Source organism: Raphanus sativus, chromosome 5, assembly GCF_000801105.2.
Source record: "Raphanus sativus cultivar WK10039 chromosome 5, ASM80110v3, whole genome shotgun sequence".
NCBI lineage: Eukaryota > Viridiplantae > Streptophyta > Magnoliopsida > Brassicales > Brassicaceae > Raphanus > Raphanus sativus.
Genome location: NC_079515.1, coordinates 4,608,724 through 4,625,934, shown reverse-complemented (window position 1 = coordinate 4,625,934; position 17,211 = coordinate 4,608,724). Strand labels below are relative to the sequence as shown.

The 17,211-nt window shown below is 40.2% G+C and overlaps 5 protein-coding genes across 8 annotated transcripts; 2 read left to right on the top strand and 3 right to left on the bottom strand.

Moving 5' to 3' along the window:
- LOC108805096 (retinoblastoma-related protein 1) lies at nucleotides 1-5,394 on the top strand. Of its 2 annotated transcripts, none has more exons than XM_018577057.2 (18): nucleotides 1-162; nucleotides 398-506; nucleotides 624-728; nucleotides 820-962; nucleotides 1,049-1,145; nucleotides 1,231-1,277; nucleotides 1,512-1,704; nucleotides 1,838-1,904; nucleotides 1,990-2,169; nucleotides 2,257-3,324; nucleotides 3,404-3,566; nucleotides 3,671-3,743; nucleotides 3,876-4,052; nucleotides 4,160-4,285; nucleotides 4,384-4,516; nucleotides 4,614-4,726; nucleotides 4,841-4,956; nucleotides 5,056-5,394. In XM_018577057.2, exons 2-18 carry the CDS (start codon nucleotides 423-425, stop codon nucleotides 5,219-5,221), a joined length of 3,051 nt encoding a protein of 1,016 aa, XP_018432559.1. In that variant the 5' UTR covers nucleotides 1-162; nucleotides 398-422; the 3' UTR covers nucleotides 5,222-5,394. The 2 variants fall into 2 exon arrangements, with proteins under 2 accessions (XP_018432559.1, XP_018432560.1); XM_018577058.2 differs by having other exon boundaries at nucleotides 2-162; nucleotides 5,059-5,394.
- Nucleotides 5,395-6,537: 1,143 nt separating this feature from the next.
- Nucleotides 6,538-9,268, bottom strand: LOC108856573 (probable protein arginine N-methyltransferase 3). Its single transcript, XM_018630409.2, has 7 exons — nucleotides 8,920-9,268; nucleotides 8,380-8,832; nucleotides 8,184-8,281; nucleotides 7,751-7,829; nucleotides 7,441-7,680; nucleotides 7,194-7,361; nucleotides 6,538-7,115 (listed from the first exon to the last, which is right to left on the bottom strand). The coding sequence occupies exons 1-7, from the start codon at nucleotides 9,229-9,231 to the stop codon at nucleotides 6,669-6,671; spliced, it is 1,797 nt and encodes a 598-aa protein (XP_018485911.2). The 5' UTR covers nucleotides 9,232-9,268; the 3' UTR covers nucleotides 6,538-6,668.
- A 356-nt stretch (nucleotides 9,269-9,624) lies between these two features.
- On the top strand, nucleotides 9,625-11,418 carry LOC108862955 (NADH dehydrogenase [ubiquinone] 1 alpha subcomplex subunit 6). Its single transcript, XM_018637231.2, has 2 exons — nucleotides 9,625-9,921; nucleotides 11,041-11,418. Exons 1-2 carry the CDS (start codon nucleotides 9,703-9,705, stop codon nucleotides 11,221-11,223), a joined length of 402 nt encoding a protein of 133 aa, XP_018492733.1. The 5' UTR covers nucleotides 9,625-9,702; the 3' UTR covers nucleotides 11,224-11,418.
- A 21-nt stretch (nucleotides 11,419-11,439) lies between these two features.
- On the bottom strand, nucleotides 11,440-14,552 carry LOC108862952 (transcription factor TGA6). Of its 3 annotated transcripts, none has more exons than XM_018637227.2 (9): nucleotides 14,401-14,552; nucleotides 13,589-13,753; nucleotides 13,368-13,442; nucleotides 13,220-13,279; nucleotides 13,056-13,133; nucleotides 12,899-12,950; nucleotides 12,400-12,671; nucleotides 12,075-12,320; nucleotides 11,440-11,982 (listed from the first exon to the last, which is right to left on the bottom strand). In XM_018637227.2, exons 2-9 carry the CDS (start codon nucleotides 13,652-13,654, stop codon nucleotides 11,968-11,970), a joined length of 864 nt encoding a protein of 287 aa, XP_018492729.1. In that variant the 5' UTR covers nucleotides 13,655-13,753; nucleotides 14,401-14,552; the 3' UTR covers nucleotides 11,440-11,967. The 3 variants fall into 3 exon arrangements, with proteins under 3 accessions (XP_018492729.1, XP_018492727.1, XP_018492728.1); XM_018637225.2 differs by having other exon boundaries at nucleotides 11,440-11,964; XM_018637226.2 differs by lacking the exon at nucleotides 14,401-14,552 and having other exon boundaries at nucleotides 11,440-11,964; nucleotides 13,581-13,719.
- Nucleotides 14,553-15,310: 758 nt separating this feature from the next.
- On the bottom strand, nucleotides 15,311-16,717 carry LOC108862953 (uncharacterized). Its single transcript, XM_018637229.2, has 4 exons — nucleotides 16,440-16,717; nucleotides 16,170-16,365; nucleotides 15,969-16,055; nucleotides 15,311-15,690 (listed from the first exon to the last, which is right to left on the bottom strand). The coding sequence occupies exons 1-4, from the start codon at nucleotides 16,667-16,669 to the stop codon at nucleotides 15,556-15,558; spliced, it is 648 nt and encodes a 215-aa protein (XP_018492731.1). The 5' UTR covers nucleotides 16,670-16,717; the 3' UTR covers nucleotides 15,311-15,555.
- Between the last annotated feature and the right edge of the window lie 494 nt (nucleotides 16,718-17,211).

Here is a 17,211-nt window from a genome sequence, read left to right as displayed (position 1 = left end):
TCATACCCCACAGTCTAGAGAGAGAGATATAGAGAGAGAGAGTCAGAAGAGAGGGAAAATTGACGGAGATCTGTCCTTTCTCACTGTTTGATCCGTCGATTTGAAGAGGAGTTCTTAAAAGTTGGATCTTTCTGCTCAGCTTTATTAACCAGAGATTCAAATGTAACATCTTTCCTCTTTCATTTTGAATTTTGTTTTCTGGTTCTTAATTTTTGTTAATTGATGTTTCTCCTGAAACAAAAAAAAAAACGAAACTTTATCGACAGAATTTGTGGGATTTGCGAGTTTTATTTATTCTCCTCTCATAGTGTTAGAATCATTGCTCCATGTCTTCGTTTGAACAAGTACTCTGTTTTATTTATTGGGAAGAACAATTAGGTTAATTTTTTTTTTTCAGTTTTGAGTTGACGACAGACACGAGCATGGAAGAAGTTCAGCCACCAGTGACCCCACCCATTGACCCCAATGGGAAAAGAAGTGAAGCAACTCTCTTGGACTTATGCGAGGTTTCATCTCTTTTTATCTTTCGTTTATATAATTAATTAATAATTGCTTTATATGATTTGAAACATTTAGCTTAGCTCTAATCCCTCCTCTATAATTAATTTCTTAAAATTTTGCAGAAAGTTCTATCTCTTGAAGGTAGCATTTGCGATGAAGCTTTGAAGTTGTTTACCGAAACCAAACCCATTTTGTCTGTAAACATGGCTAACATTGGAAGTGGAACGGTGAAAATTCTGTTTTTGTTTTGTTTTCTTCTACCTTTACCGGTTAAGAGTATGTATGACTAATTAATTCTTTGTTATTCTGCTTAATTAGCGAGAGGAAGTAGAGAGGTTCTGGTTTGCGTTTGTTCTCTACTCAGTGAAGATGCTTACTGTGAGAAAAGAAGTGGACGGCATGTCCGTTTCTGGTGCTAATGGGTTTAATCTATCTCAGATACTGAGGGCTCTAAAGCTCAAGTACACAATGCCCCCAATTCATCCTGATTACATTTTTTTTTTTGTAATATATTTTTATTGATTATATTCCTTTGTTTCTGTTTCAGTATTGTGGATTTCTTTAAAGAGTTACCTCAATTCGTGGTCAAGGCTGGTCCTGTGCTATGTGAGCTTTACGGTGCAGACTGGGAGAACAGACTTCAGGTTTTGTTTAAGCTCTTTCTATATAATTCATCACTACAATATTTTACTTCTTCTCTTAACCTTTTCCTTATATTTTAATTACTAGGCAAAGGAGCTGCAAGCGAACTTTGTGCATCTTAGCCTTCTAAGCAAGTGAGTTTAGTTCCCCTCCTGTGTTGCATTGTGTTACCATTTTTCTTGTTCTTTGGCATGATAATGGCTGACTACGTAGGCACGGTTTTTATACGTGAATCTGAGAAGAAAACTCTCATTATGCAATAATCAGAAGAGAGCTTGAATAAAATTTCCATATTATCACGAATTAGAATTTCATGTGAATAATCGTCGTGTATGTATAATGTTTTCGGTACCTACTTTTTGTAACAGATACTACAAACGTGGGTACCGGGAGTTCTTCTTGACATACGATGCAAATGCAGAACGGACCTCGGCGAACTCTGCTAGTTATTTGCCAGATAGTTACCGTTTTGGGTGGTTACTCTTTTTGGCGCTCCGAAACCATGCTTTTAGTCGATTTAAAGACCTTGTGACATGCACCAATGGCCTAGTTTCTATATTGGTTAGTGACTACCTCTGGAGTAGTACTCCCTTGTCCTCTATTAATTTTTGTCTTGTTAATACTCTATTACTCGACAGATACTTCATTCTTGAAATGTGTACAAGTATAGGCTAATTTTTCTTTTCGATATCAGGCTATTCTGATCATACACGTCCCTTGTCGGTTTAGAAATTTCAGCATCCAAGACTCTTCACGTTTTGGTAAGTGCTTATTTTCTCCTATTCAGGTAACCATGGCGGCGGTTGAATTTATATTCTCTGTTCTCATTTATGTGTTGAATTTCAGTTAAGAAAGGTGACAAAGAGGTAGACTTGGTTGCATCACTTTGCAAGATATATGACGCCTCAGAAGATGAGTTGAGGAGAATAATGGACAAGGCAAATAATTTGATAGAAACAATATTGAAGAAGAAGCCATCTTCAGCATCCACGTGCAAAGTTGACAAGCTAGATAATATTAACCCAGGTTTGTTTGTGTAACAACATTTTCCTTTCACAAAGCTTATGAGTTTATTGAAACCTTTAACTGATTGTTCTTCAATTCATTTTTCAGATGGTTTGACCTACTTTGAGGATTTACTGGATGAGACATCCATCTCAACTAGCTTGATCACACTAGAAAAAGATTACGGCGATGCAGTCTGCAATAAAGGCGAACTGGATGAGAGGGTGTTCATCAACGAAGATGATAGCTTACTCGGATCTGGAAGCTTATCTGCAGGAGCTGTAAATATTACTGGTGTTAAGAGGAAAATTGATTCTTTGAGCTCACCTGCGAGGACATTTATAAGTCCACTCTCTCCTCACAAGTCACCTGCTGCTAAGACAAATAGTATTAGCGATGCCATCAAGTTGACAGCAACACCAGTAAGCACAGCAATGACAACTGCCAAATGGCTCAGGACTGTTATATGCCCGCTTCTGCCAAAACCTTCTCCTGTGTTGGAACAGTTCCTCAAATCCTGTGATAGGGATATAACAACGGAGATCACACGAAGAGCACATGTGATATTGGAAGCTATTTTTCCAAATAGCTCTCTTGGGGACCGATGTGCAGGCGGCGGAAGTTTACAACCCGTAAACCTGATGGATGACATATGGGCAGAACAGCGAAGATTAGAAGCTGTGAAGTTATACTACAGAGTTCTTGAGGCAATGTGTAAAGCAGAAGCTCAGATTCTGCATGCAAATAACTTAAACTCTCTATTGACAAACGAGAGGTTCCATAGATGCATGCTGGCTTGTTCAGCTGAACTTGTTCTCGCTACCCACAAATCCATAACAATGTTGTTCCCTGCTGTTCTGGAAAGGACTGGGATCACAGCCTTTGATCTCTGCAAGGTTATAGAGAGTTTCATCAGACACGAGGATTCTCTACCTAGAGAGTTGAGACGGCATCTGAACTCACTGGAGGAACGGCTTCTCGAGAGTATGGTATGGGAGAAAGGCTCTTCAATGTACAACTCTCTGATTGTTGCCAGGCCGTTGCTTGCATTGGAGATCAACCGGCTCGGATTACTAGCTGAACCGATGCCGTCTCTGGATGCAATTGCAGCTCTTATTAACTTCTCCGAAGGATCAAATCATGCACCATCTATCCAAAAGCATGAAACATGTCCAGGTAATTTAATTTGTATAATTTTGAGTCAAAGCAGTTGAAACTCCCTTTACCAAAAACTTCAAATTTTACTGCCACACAGGACAAAATGGGGATATGAAATCGCCCAAAAGACAGTGTACAGAATACCGCAGCATTCTAGTTGAACGCAATTCCTTTACATCACCAGTAAAGGATCGTCTGTTGGCCTTTGGCAACGTTAAATCCAAGATGCAGCCACCTCCGTTGCAGTCTGCATTTGCTAGGTACATTTTAGTTATAGAATTAGTTTTTTTTTCTTATTTATCTGAAGTCTACCAAGTTATCCATGTACTTGTTCAGTTTAACCTTAACGGATATATGTGTACAGTCCGACACGGCCAAACCCAGGAGGCGGTGGAGAAACTTGTGCAGAAACTGGTATCAACATTTTCTTCACTAAGGTAAGTCAATGCGATCTTTCGTCTAATACACTAGAACTTATGATTAATCGTTTGGTTGGACTTGGATGTAACTGATTAGGCTAGCTAATGTCTTAATGTTATATTCACTCCGTGATGTTGTTTGTTCCCCAGATTAATAAACTGGCTGCTGTCAGAATCAATGGAATGGTGGAAAGGTTACAACTTTCGCAGCAAATAAGGGAGAGTGTATATCGTCTCTTCCAACATGTACTTGCTCAGCGGACTTCTCTTTTATTTAATCGACATATTGACCAGATCATTCTCTGTTGTTTTTACGGAGTGGCCAAGGTGAGCAGCGTTTTTTTTCCTGGTCGTACTTTTATGTTGTCTTGTTTATATTGACTTCTCTTCAGCTAACACTTTTTTTTTTTGCTCATGAATCTCCTCCCTCTTAGATATCCCAAATGAGCCTAACCTTCAGGGAAATCATATACAACTATAGGAAGCAACCACAGTGCAAACCACTAGTCTTCCGCAGCGTTTATGTGGATTCATATCAGTGTCGCCGTCAAGGTCAAGGGGTAATTTAATATATATATGCTCCCTTAACTTTAAGTTGAACAGGTCTAGTTTGGTCTGTCAAGAAGACTAAAACTTGTGACAATAACTTGTGTGACAGAGAGTGGGGCCAGATCATGTTGACATCATTACATTCTACAACGAGATATTTATTCCTGCCGTAAAGCCATTGCTGGTGGAGATAATTCCTGTGAAAAACGACCAGGCTATGGAGGCGAATAATAAACCTGAAGGTAGTTGAGATATGCTAGGTTATTTGTTAGACGTCAGCTTTATCCAATGAATGAAGCAACCTAAAGTTAATTGACTGTATTTATATTGGATTTACAGGTCATTGTCCTGGATCGCCAAAGGTGTCGGTGTTTCCAAGTGTTCCAGACATGTCCCCTAAAAAAGTATCTGCTGTGCACAATGTTTATGTTTCTCCCCTTCGGGGATCAAAGGTAGATATCCTCGTTATTTAAGTCCTTTTATCATATAATATGACTGACAGACTTGAGGAGGTTGGTAACAAGGTTGTTTCGGCTATAACCTTCGGTGTGTTGGTGTGTTTGCAGATGGATGCTCTTATTTCACACAGCTCAAAGAGTTACTATGCTTGTGTTGGAGAGAGCACACGTGCTTACCAGAGCCCTTCAAAAGACCTATCTGCCATCAACAACCGCTTGAACTAGTAAGTTTATTTAAAAAACACACACATCTCTCAGCAGCTTCTTCCATACGTGCAATGCGCATCATATAAATAATATATATATCTAATTTTGTGGCATAGCAGCTGCAGCACCAATCGCAAGAGGACGCTTAAATTTGACTTGGAAGCAGGACTGGTCAGCGATTCCATGGTAGGAAACAGCCTTTACCTCCAAAACCAAAATGGAAGCGATGCATCGTCTTCAGGTGGTGCACCCCTTAAAACCGAGCCAGTAGACTCATCGTAGATCTCTTTATTTGCTATGTCAACTTCTCTTCTTCAATTAGGCCATCATCTGTAAATCCTTTTCCTAGAGAGTTTTTGTTTTATGTTAAGCTTTCTAGTGATCACCTCAGGTCTATGAGCGGATGGTTCCCTTTTATTGTTGCTCTTATTTATCAAAATAAAGTTTGTCCCTAACTAGAGTTAATAGATGGTTTCTATTAAGACAGTCGTGGAAAAAACAAAGTCGACCCACATGAGAGAGAGAGAAGAGAGAGAAAGTGAATCCAGTTTGGATTCCGGCGGTCGGCCGGCGCGTTAGCGTCTGTGCCGCTGTCGGTGTCCGTTTTCTTTCAGCAAAATCAACTGTCTGGTGTTTCCCTCCTGTTTCTACCGGTTCCTGCCTTGTCTGAGTTCTGGTCAGCTATCATTTCCGATGGTCTGTTTTTGGAGCAACGATGCGGTGGCGGGTTTTGATGGCGCGGTGGAGATGCGTCTAGCTCGGTTTTTCTTCCGGGAGATGGAGGCTCCCTCAACTCCGTCGGCGCCAGTTCCTGTTTCTGCGACGGGGATGCTCTTTCAGATCCGCCGTCGTCGGCTCCTATCTCCGGCGTGTAAAGGTTGTCTTTGCCTTACGCCGCTGGCTTTCGGCTCCTAGTTTATTAGGATTTACATTTGTGGTTCTGTTTTTCTCTTTTCTTTACGGTTCTTGTTTCGGTTGTTCGAGGTTTTGGTGGAGGCGGAGGAAGGTCATCGGTGGTAAAATAGAGGTTGCATGCGAAGCTTTTTCCTGGGTGTATGCTCTCAACGGTGGTAGACGAAATCTCGCCGCGGTGCTTGAGTTTCTCTCCGATCATAGCCACCCGGGACTTCAAAGCATGTGCGGTGAAGATGTTTGGAGCTGGTGAGCTCCGGTTTGATTCCGGCGAACCGAAGTGTGGTTTCCCGATGATAGCGAGTAGAGGTGGTGGTGCGGCGGCCGGCGAGACGCGTGTCCCTCGGTGTGGAGGTGTGAACACGTGTCCGGTCCTTTCTCTCAGATCAGATCTTCACGCGGCCACACTTTGGATTCCTGATCGTTAGGGTTTCGAGGTTTCTGGGCTGGAGGCCCGTTTCGAGTTTGTTGGGCTGTAGGCCCGTTTGTTTTCTAAAATTAGGCCTAATGTGTTCGGATCTTGTAATTTGTTTTCTTTGGGCTTTGGCCTTTTTAATATTAAAAACTTGATGGCAAAAAAAAAAAATGGTTTCTCTTTCTCACAGTGGGTGCTTAACTTGCCTTTATTTTGGTGTTCTAATATTAATGTGATACGTTTAATATCAAACAGACAACAAAGGCGAATCTAAATCATTTCCAAACGTAGAAATTTTACCAATTTGTCTAATGAAAAGAACTGAGCAAAATCGAAGTTAATCCTCATATCCTTGTTGAAGAACAAAAAATGCAGAAAATAAGTCTTACAATACAATAACATTCATAGATTAAATATCTGAACTGGCCAACGACGCTTCTGACCCTTTGAGCTCACCCCTGTAGCCTCTAACGAGACGTCGATGCTGCGATGCTCAGACGCTCTTGCAACACTCACACGCAGGTGAATGCTTGAGGCGGGACATTCTTTCGTTCCAATGGCTCCTCCTCTTCTATCATCATCACCAGACAGTAGAGGAACCGAGGCCGGTGCCACTGAGATTGGTTCTTGAAAAGTCAAGACAGTTTGTGCCCAATGTGTTGGGGGAGTGTAGGGTGATGTTGATAGCACGGTTGGGTTTTCCTTGCAGAACCTATCAGTGAAACCTGTGTCGAACCACAACACAACACCGTGGCACAACCGAGCTTCTGTTTCTGACCCTGTGGGTTCCAGCGTTGCTGTTGCTGTGAAATCTACTTCATCTGGTTTCATGGTAGCCAAGTCAAATGTCTACAAAGAAAACATTAGAACATTCAAGTAACTCGTCTTTTCTGTTGGCAGAAACAAATAAAACTTGAGCTTTCAAACCTGGAGAAGGGCAGGCAGTGTCACTAAATGACGCTCCTCTACAACGTCAACAATTGGAACTCGAGCTGTATCTTCAAGAATTTCCTTGCCAATTGAGGACATGTCAAAGCCATAGACATCTTCCCAGAAAGGAAGACTTGTGGCGCCTTTTCCAAATCCAGCAACAAACTGATCCCATGGAGAGAGGAACTCAACAATATGATTTCACAAGAAGAAACAATAAAGTTTTTTGTTTTGTTTTTGTTACCATTGTGGCTGTGTCAGGGAGGATTGCACCACCAGGCTTCAACCACCGATCTCTTGCATAGAGCACAGAAGTGAGCATTGACTCATATAGAAGGCAGTATCCCATCCACTCGCTGACTAACACATCAACACTATGAGGTTGAATCTTTATGGATTTTTCTAGCTCTTCAACCATTGAGTTCGCAACTTCAAGTACCCCATTATGCTCGTTATCATTAAACACTTTGTTATCCTTGGCAATCTGTTCGGAGAAAATAAAAATTCAAACCGGAGAAGAATTAATATATGATAGAAAAGTAGAGAAAACTAACCTTTGTTGCAACTTTGGCCATCTTCTCACTAGCTTCAACTGCAACTACCCTTGAAGCTCCCGCTTGAGCAGCAAAGAGACTGCATGCAAAAGGAAAAACATGTTAAAAGAAATGTATATTATTCCTTTCCAGTTAGGATATTGCATGCATATCCCAATTAAGATGCACCAAAGAAGAATAGATTATATTAGAAATTTTTTTATTAAATTTCTTCGCATATAGACACGGTAAAGTAAAGAAAAGCCTTCAGAAGGCAAAAAAGAAAAGAAAAAGCATATGGAGCCACCAGGTAAGAAAATGCATGTTAAAACTTAGGCTGCATGTTTAGTATATAGTCTTAAAATCTAGATGCAATAACCTAGAATGAGTGAAAGGATTCCTGAAGGAGAACGAGATGGCGACAATAGAGCGAGAAAGATAGCAACTAACTCACCTCAATATTCCAGTTCCACAACCAACATCCATTACAACAGAGCCAGACAAGAGACTCGGATTCTTCAAAAGTGCATCCCGGTAAGCTTCTGTTCTAACCTGGTGAAGGAGTTAAAACAAAATGAATACATCCAACTAAGCTAACAAACAGACTCACAATATCTGCAAGTTAGATAATACTATAGTGACATGATTACCTTATCACTAATCATCTCCCTGTGAATGCCGAATGAACTATAAGATCCAAAATAGTTTTCATTAACCTTCCTGATGTTCCTACCAACTAGCCTCCCATCACAAACTCTCGGTTCTTTACCCTTCCCATTGACTACCAAACCATCAGCAGAACTCTGTTTTGAGACAAGACTAACATCCTTGCACTTGTCATTGTTTGACACTGAGCTTTCCCCTATAGCTTCATCATCAACAATGCTTAAATCCCCAAGTTTCCGCAAATCCTCAATCAAATCATCTCTGTCTAACCCCTCTTCTTCTTCTTCGCCTTCCACCTCCTCTTCATCTGCAAAGCTGTACAAAAGCGAATCCTCCTGCCAAAACGGCTTCAGATACTTCTCGTCATCCCAAGGAAAGTTCACTTCGAGTTGACACTTCTGCAAAGCTTCCCAGCTCCAACATTTGTTCTCAGCCACCTAAGTTCATTAAAAGGAACCAACTTTATCCAACAAAAAAACAGAGCACAAGAAACAGAGCATAGGAAACAGAGAGATTCACCAAACCTGTGAACGGATATAGTTGATGAGCTTAAACGAAGCGTAGAAATCGAGCTTCAGCTCCTTTCTAACTCCATGAAAATCAAACCCGTGGCTCGGAAGACAGTGCTGGAAGAGTAAATCACACGACACGAAGCGTGAATCGCAGAACAGACAAACGAAATCAGATTCGAAGCCGCCGTCGTCGTCGTCGTCCTTATCAGCTGCTTCTTCCCAATCTCCCCAGTCTCCATCGTCTGAGAAGTTCTCTTCTTCTTCTTCGTCATTATCGCTGTGGTTGAGAACACAGTCCTTCACCATCTTTGTTTCCGCCGCCATGGGGAATTTTGAGAGTGATAAACCAAAAGAACAGCGGCAATGTCCTGAAGAGAGGTTTAAGAAGCTGAGAAACACCGGGGGATGGATAAAATGACCATTTTACCCTTCTTAAGAAAACCAATTGGTTCAATCGAATATAATTTTAAACTAGAACGTAAACCGAGCCTGAAATCATTACGATCGGTTCGGTTTAACAATTATCGGTTACTCCCATTTTGCTATTCAGTGTGAAACGACGCCGTTAATCTCTGGAAGCAATTCAGAATCAGATGTTCCATTCTCAAATCGATTGAAAAATCAATTGGATATGATTTAAACCAGAGTAAACCGAAAACTGAAACGACGTCGTTATTTCTGGAAGCAGCCCATCAGGTGGTTTACTCTGTTTTATCTCAGGAAGAGAAGAAGGAAAGACTCTCTCTCTCTCTCTCTCTCTCTCTCTCTCTAGCGATTAAAGCAAGCGTAGATCAGATGGCAGCACCTTTCACGTTGAGGAAGATCGGAGTTCCGCCGAACTCAGCTAACCTCACGGAGGCTCGCCGCCGTGTTTTCGATTACTTCAGAGCTGCATGTAGATCCATCCCAACCATCATGGACATTTACAATCTGCAAGACGTCGTCGCGCCTTCTCAGCTACGTTTCGCAATCTCTGCTCAGATTCGTAAAAACGCTCACGTCACCGATCCTAAGGCACTTCCCCTAATCTCACTATGAATTGTTTGTTACCCCATTGACGAAACGGTTTTTTTTTATTGTTAAATCTGATTGGGAGACTTATCTTTGCGTTGAATTGTGATTTTATGTATCTTATGGATGATTAAGTGTCTTTGTGTATTGGGTGCTGGGTGGAGAGTTTGCTCAGAGCGGAAAGGTGGGAGCTTTACACAGTTACTTTCTGCTAAAGATGTGCCACTTTGTGTGACATTAGACATTTTCTTTTTTGCATTTGTTGTATCGTTAGTCTGATTGCTTCATTGATGTTTAAGAGATTGTCTTTGCGTTGTACTGTGATTTTGACTTGTTTTTAATTGTCATCTATGTTTGAAAGTTGAAAGCTTTACCTTCTGGGTAGTTGAATCTTATGGATAATTAAGTGTCCTGTGAATTGAGTGCTAGGTGTAGAACGAAAAGGTGGGAGCTTTACACCGTTAGGTAATGTTAAAGCTGTGCTACCTTGTGGTTCGTTTCTGTATATGACACTAGACGCTTTCTTCTTTGCATTTTTCTAATAGAAGATGTAAGCAGAAGACAACAGTATATTATTACTTCGAAGCATAAACGGATTCTTTATGTTTAGTAGTACCCTAAGTTAAGATTTGCTTGTGTGGTGATTTTTTTGAGTTTTGAACCATCAATTGAAGGCAGCTTCTTGTGTGTTTTTGATGTAGATAGATATTTGGAAATATTCTAAATATCTTATTATTGTTTTTATTAATTATTTTAGATAATTATCTTTAATATTTTAGGGTTTTTATGGTTTTCTTATATATAGCCGTCTAGGCTTAACTTTGTATTCAGTTTATGAGTTTTGATTTGATTAATAAAAGTTAAGAGTTTTCTCTTTGTTGTTCCTTGTTTTCGGTAGATCATTGGTGATCTCAACGAATTTAAGAAGACATTGATCTTAGGCATTCTTAGACTAAATAAGATCTTTGTGATTATCCTAGTTTTCCGGGTATTCTAAGAATCAATGGATCTCTAGTTCTATCTTTAAAGCTTCCGCTACATCAGTTTTGTTGGCTCTCTCTTTTAGGTGCTTTTAGAATGCAGTCTATACTTCTCCTGATGATAGTTTGTTGCTTTTTGCAGGTGATTGATCTTCTTCTATTCAAGGGAATGGAAGAGCTGACTGACATAGTGGATCACGCAAAGCAGCGTCACCACATTATTGGTCAATACGTTGTGGGTGAAGGGCTCGTTCAGAATACTGGAAGCAAGGATCAAGGGAAGTCTGATTTTCTCAAGAACTTCTACACCAGCAACTACTTTTGAGCTGGTGACTGTTTTCTCTACTGGCTTTGTCATGCTACCAAGTTCCGTATAAGTCTTTTCCAGTATTGAATTTTCGACTTAGGAAGAAGTCTTCTTCCTGAGAATAATTTGTATGAATTTCGCCAAACCTCTCTTTAAGTTGTAGCTGTGACAGTGTTTGCTGTACAATTATTGCTATGATTTCAAGATACATAATCAGCTCTTTTTTCCTTCAAAAGTAAACTGAATGTTTCTTTGACTTATTATGATCATCATACAATTCAAGTTCATCAAAGTATCCCACCTTGTGTCATGTTGGTTGCTAAGATCGTACACTGATGATCTCTATAAGCTCTCAATATTCAAAGACTATTCACTCGCACTCTAGAAATTACACAACCTGATTGGCTAAATATTACAACACACAACAACAATCTATGTCTTTGGGGATCTCAGGAAACCAGTTTCAATATCTGCAGTCTTCTTTCCTCAAAATATTGCTTTTGATAAGAATCTGAGAAGGTCTTGCTTTGTGATCTCTCTATCTCTCTTGGAAGGAGTGTCCCTACCGTACGATTATGTAATAGAGCTGAGCAAACGCAATATTCTTGTGTTTCACTCTCTTGGCCTGGCAAGCCACAAGGAACTAAGAGCACGTAGTCGAGACGAATAATCATGCATGGCAAGAAGAGCACGGGCTGACTGACGCGTTGTCAACACTCTAATCATCTGTTGTAGTGTTTGCAGCCTCAAGTTATCAGCCTGTCACCAAGAAATGCCCTATGAACTCCAATAACAGACATATGTATAAGATTTTCGTTCTAGGATTATATATATCTAAACGATAACATTCCGCATTTTCAATTTTTTACCTGGCGGATAAAGCCTTCGAGGGTGCCTAGTTGCCCCATTGCCATGGCCATCTGACCCATGTAGCTCGCAACATTATCAGACGAACTTGAACCAAGTGTTCCACTAGATAAAGTCTCAGCTAAGGATTGCTGTAAACTCTCCATCCCTTGAGATAACGCATCTTCTGCCTGCTGGGACGTCTGCTGCAAGCTGTTAATGCCCAGCACCTGTCGCTCTGTCATTGGCTCCAGCTGATTCGCAAGAAGCTGTGGTAAAAAAGTTTTGACCCCGTTAAGAGTAGTTTCATCAAAATGTCTCTATGAAACTTGTAGCTCACTCACTCACCTTGAGAAGTTCGGATGAGCGGAACCCGCCAAGCCACAAGAAACATCTCTCAGCTGGCGTTTTCCACATTCCAGATAGTAGATGGAAGACATCGTTCTTAGCTGCATTGCTCTTAATCCTGAAAAGCTCCTCATAGTGAGCCATCACTCCTTCCACAATTATCCGGAGCTCGGCATCACCAGCGTGAGCATTCAGAGCAGATCTCAGCTCGTTCATTTGCCTGTTCTTTTCTTCAAGCCATCGTGAATGTTCGGCATCAAATGCCAAAGCCCCTGCAAGAAGACAAGAACACAAGATCAAGAACAAACCAATGATACACCTAAGTAACTTCCCATCCAGATGCTCACTAACTAACTCTTGAAACTATAAACTATAAACCATGAAATGACTTATGCAATAATCAATCCATCAACAAGCATCAAATCACTAGCCAATGGAGAGCACATGCAATTATCTTTACAAAAGTATCAACCTAAAAACTAGAGGAGAAGAAAGAAACCATTTCCACCAGTAGAATGCGCTTGGTCTCCAGAGCTTGAGATGAAAACTCCCTAAAGTTGTGGAAGTAACAAATATTAGTAAATGTACGCAGAAGTCTTATTTACAAGAATCAAACCAAATAAGTGAAAATAAAAAAAAGAAGGTTGAACTTGAACCTGCTGTCTTGCTCTTTGCAGCTCCTGCTCAAGTTGAGTCAGCTTCAATCGGCTGTTCTCCAGCTGCTGAACATACGCCTACGGAGGGAAACAAATAACATGTTGCAAGGTAATGGCAAAATAAATAGCTATTCTTTCTACAAATGTATGCAAGGATGTAGTACCTTCTTCCTCAGTCTACTTTTCCTTGCTGCTTCTCGATTTTGAGCGAGCCTACGAAGGGTCTAATGGATGAAAAAAAAAAAAAAGATTATGCATAAGAGCAATATAAACAGAATAGTTATTGATACACAGAGATGAATAATATATCACCTTTTGATCCAACTTATCTTTTGATCGGTCACTGGAATCAGAAGCACCAGCAAGCATCATTTGCCCTCTCTCAGACTGCATGAAAATTAAACACCAAGAAAAATTAGTCCTGTGGATTTGGCTCTACCAAGGGAACCCGGCTCAAGCCTGCCACGAGTGACACTATAGAGAGAAAAAATAAAATTAAGGAAAATGATAAAAGAGTCAGATTACGAGCTAACCCCCAGATCTCTAGGATCTGTGTCGCCATCAGTTGAGGCATCAGTCCTTGAACTGGTATCAGCCATATCGGTTTATGTACTATTACTTGATGGCAGAGACAGATATCCACGTGTGCGACGTTTCACCTCTGGTGCAGAGTTTTAACACTTAGAGGGAGAAAAAGACTGCAAATAGGAATAAAACATGACAAAGCTAAATCACCTTACCAAAACAACTAATACGAATGGATAAGGAACAAGCAGTGAACCAATTGACTGGAGCTGAATGTAAAAAAATATAAACAGTTTTAAGTACTAATATCTCTCTTGTATAAGCTTGTGGTTTTAGGCACACGCACGAGGGATTCGAGTTATTGGTTAACTGAAACCGGCTTAAGTCACGCAGCAGTAGCTTTAACTAACTACTTGAGCACTCTTAATTAGGAAACAAAAGACAACGGTTTATGTACTAACATTCAACTGAAACTAAACCGAGGTTTCTAAAAAGCGAGAGAACTTATCACTTATACCAAATAACTCACCACCAAGGATTTCGAATCTATTCTTTTTAACAGAATTCAACGAATGAATGAAATTCAAATCTTATTAACATTTGAAGTCCATTGTTTTGGCAGCTGAGAAAGTAGTCAAACAAACAAAAGCTTGGAACTTTCTGAGATTCTGAAAGTCAACTACGTCTTAGTATCCAAGGCAAAGTGAAAAAGAGTAAAGCTTTCTAATCACTAAAGCAAAACAGAGAACGAGGAAACTCCAAAAAAGGAAACAAAGTAAGTAAAGCTAAAAGAGTTTTGAGTTAAGGTAAAGAAGCTGACCTGAAGAAAAAAAAATGAAAATCTTCTGTCCGAGTAAAAAGGTTGTCTGAAATCGGATTAAAAGAAGAAGATGCAGAGACACGATCTGTAATTTCAATCTCCGAGACGTCGTTTTGTCTCTACAAACCCCCCACCATCCCCCAATAGAGAACATCGATCAACTTAAAACGGAAATTTGCAAAATAAGCCCCATGTACAATTCTTTTTAGCTTCAGAGAGCTTTAAGTTTTTAAAATTACAAAACAACCCACATATCATTGAAAAAATTAATGCCTTTTGATCAGCTTGCTCCCTCCCATCCCATGTGCGTACTGCAAAAGCACTTTACACACGACTTTGTCCGTTCTACGTGCACGAGCTCACGTACACAACTTTTCATTTCAGAGGGTTTTTCTTGTAAACATTCGATTTCGATTTGATAGAAGAACTGAAGTAGAAAGCAAAGATCTCAAAATATCCTTAAAGCCTACTCGGTTAGGCACTAACTCAATTTTTCGGGGTTTAGATGTGGCTAACCGTTAAACCGATAGATACCTAGCTGAAAAGATTCTATCTTTTAGAGTCAACGCCTCTGTTTTTGATTCTATCTTTTAGAGTCAACGCCTCTGTTTTGAGCCGCGAAGATAATCGCCATAACACTTGAAAATTCCACAAAAATAAAAAAGATTCTTGGATACTCCAGCTTTCTGCAGTGCAGCTCTTGCTTGTTGGTCGATCCAGCATGCTGATTCAGGTTCTATTGTCAGATATCTTCCTGGTTTTTGAAGGCCCTCTTCCTTCATAATTTTGCGTTATGAGGGCTGGCTCTTTGTTCTTAGTTTTGGAGTCAAAATTATTTTTTTAGGTACATTGTTGTTGGTGAGGATGAGGAATCATTTGTTCTAAACTACTTCAATAAATCTGAGAGCAGTTGAAAAGAAGATATACCCAATCCTTATCTTTGTGTTTAAGACCAAAAACACTCAGTGACAACGGATAAGTATACACTATAGTAACTACTACTAGAGTAAGATCTTAAAATGCGAATTAGCAAGAAAGTTAACCAAACAAGGGGAGTGACAAATCCGTGAGATATCTTTCGTCCAGATTTATGAAAAAAAAAGAGCCGATGATAAAATGAATATACTACTACAACAGGGTTTCTTCAGTGGTTTACTACTCCTTACGCTTTCTTTTCTTCCCAGAAGAAGAAGTCTTCTCGGCTGGCTTTGACTTGGAACGCACAGTACAACTCCATAGAGCTCTCTCAACATCTGAAGGCCCACCCCACTCTCCTTCCAACTTTAACTCCTACAATCCATGATCATTATTTTAGGCAAGGTCTAGTCCAAATTTAGTATAATTGCCTCTTTAACATTTTTAAGATTTTGTTTATGAGATGATTCAGTGCATATGTAAGAGACTCTAACTAAACAGAATCAGAATGCACTGAAGCAGCAGTAAGAGAAGAGTTAATACTATATAACACAGGAAATTTCCTACCACAGAGTACTATCAATGATGATTCTAGAGTAATATAACTTAAATAACAATTTTGTCTTAGAGAAAGAGAGACATAGAGGCTTAACCTTTGCTTTATCTTGTAGCTTAGTGACAAACAGCAAGTATCGCTTCAAAGAGTAATCCTTTGAGTTCCCAATAGCCACCTCCATCGCCTTTACATTGGAATCAAAACAGAGAGAGACACAAAAACAAAAAAAGGGTGTGAATAAACGATTGTTCATGTGCTGCTCTCTAAAGTAATTGTTAACACGGAAGAAGAAACGTACCTCGTCGGACATAAACGGAGCAATGTCGGGGGCGTAAGCAGCCAAAACGGCGGAGGCGGTGGCGGGACCCACGCCTTTAAGCACGGTGAGCTCTTTCACAGCATTTGAGATGTCAGGGAGTGATTTGAAAGCCTTCTCAGAAGCAGACTTCACCACCGAATCGTCCAGAGCCGACACGAAATCAAGCAGACGCGGCCTTTGAGCCAAGGGAGAAGAAAGTAAACAAACCTGAAGATATCGCGCGAGGGAGAGAGAGAGAGAGAGAGTTACCGCCATTTGCCGCGAGAGAGCTTCCATTTCATGAGCTGAGAAAGCTCGGAGGTGGTGAGGTAAGGGTTAGGGTCTCGGTCGTGGAGAAGACGAGGGAGCTCGACGCGATAATATTGGTCGAGAGAGACGAGGTCTGGTTTGTCTAGAGACTCGATTCTTGATTCGTAGGAAGACAGAGCCTTCTTCCAAACTCCGACATCCGTACACTTGAAGTCTAGTACTTCTTCCATCGCTAACGTACAGACAGACACAGGTTCACGTTTACGACCTAACTACTCCGCCGCCAAAAAAAAAAACCCGTCTGAGTGAGTTAAAACGCGCGGGTTGAGTCAGTGGACTCGAACAAGGCCCATCTAAGGCCCATTTGCATTACAGCTCAGTGTCACTGATCTTTTCTCTTAAAACTTTTGTTGTAGCAATGTTAAGAACTTAAGAGTGTACATTAAGGGGGTGTATTATTCAACTAAGAGTTTCAGGTGATTTGTATTAAAATGACAAATCTACTGTTATTCAAACATGAATTTTAAAAACTCATTTAAAATCCACTGTTATTGAACTTGACATTTCGTAAAATACTCTGAAATCCACTGTTATTGAAAATATTTTAAGTTGTGGGATTTTAAAGTTTTGAGGTGATGTTAGGGTGTTTGGGTGAAGTTTCTTAGTTAAAAGAAATAAAACTTAAATCTCATTGTTTGAGGTGATATTCTAAAGTAGTTTAACAAAAATCATCTAAATCTCTGCAACTTATTAAAATCATCTAAAACTCCAT

What these genes read in the sequence shown, in the direction of transcription:
- LOC108805096 (XM_018577057.2), top strand. Translation starts at nt 423, where the DNA reads ATGGAAGAAGTTCAGCCACCAGTGACCCCACCCATTGACCCCAATGGG. An exon ending in ATGGCCTAGTTTCTATATTG is followed by an intron (nt 1,705 to 1,837) that starts GTTAGTGACTAC and finishes TTTCGATATCAG; the next exon opens with GCTATTCTGATCATACACGT. An exon ending in CTCCCCTTCGGGGATCAAAG is followed by an intron (nt 4,727 to 4,840) that starts GTAGATATCCTC and finishes GTGTGTTTGCAG; the next exon opens with ATGGATGCTCTTATTTCACA.
- LOC108856573 (XM_018630409.2), bottom strand. Translation starts at nt 9,231, where the DNA reads ATGGCGGCGGAAACAAAGATGGTGAAGGACTGTGTTCTCAACCACAGC. An exon ending in TGGCCAAAGTTGCAACAAAG is followed by an intron (nt 7,681 to 7,750) that starts GTTAGTTTTCTC and finishes TTCTCCGAACAG; the next exon opens with ATTGCCAAGGATAACAAAGT. An exon ending in TCCCTGACACAGCCACAATG is followed by an intron (nt 7,362 to 7,440) that starts GTAACAAAAACA and finishes CCATGGGATCAG; the next exon opens with TTTGTTGCTGGATTTGGAAA.
- LOC108862955 (XM_018637231.2), top strand. Translation starts at nt 9,703, where the DNA reads ATGGCAGCACCTTTCACGTTGAGGAAGATCGGAGTTCCGCCGAACTCA. An exon ending in CTCACGTCACCGATCCTAAG is followed by an intron (nt 9,922 to 11,040) that starts GCACTTCCCCTA and finishes TGCTTTTTGCAG; the next exon opens with GTGATTGATCTTCTTCTATT.
- LOC108862952 (XM_018637225.2), bottom strand. Translation starts at nt 13,654, where the DNA reads ATGGCTGATACCAGTTCAAGGACTGATGCCTCAACTGATGGCGACACA. An exon ending in AAGATAAGTTGGATCAAAAG is followed by an intron (nt 13,280 to 13,367) that starts GTGATATATTAT and finishes TTCATCCATTAG; the next exon opens with ACCCTTCGTAGGCTCGCTCA. An exon ending in TGCAAAGAGCAAGACAGCAG is followed by an intron (nt 12,951 to 13,055) that starts GTTCAAGTTCAA and finishes CCACAACTTTAG; the next exon opens with GGAGTTTTCATCTCAAGCTC.
- LOC108862953 (XM_018637229.2), bottom strand. Translation starts at nt 16,669, where the DNA reads ATGGAAGAAGTACTAGACTTCAAGTGTACGGATGTCGGAGTTTGGAAG. An exon ending in CTCTCTCGCGGCAAATGGCG is followed by an intron (nt 16,366 to 16,439) that starts GTAACTCTCTCT and finishes CTTGGCTCAAAG; the next exon opens with GCCGCGTCTGCTTGATTTCG. An exon ending in CTCCGTTTATGTCCGACGAG is followed by an intron (nt 16,056 to 16,169) that starts GTACGTTTCTTC and finishes TCCAATGTAAAG; the next exon opens with GCGATGGAGGTGGCTATTGG.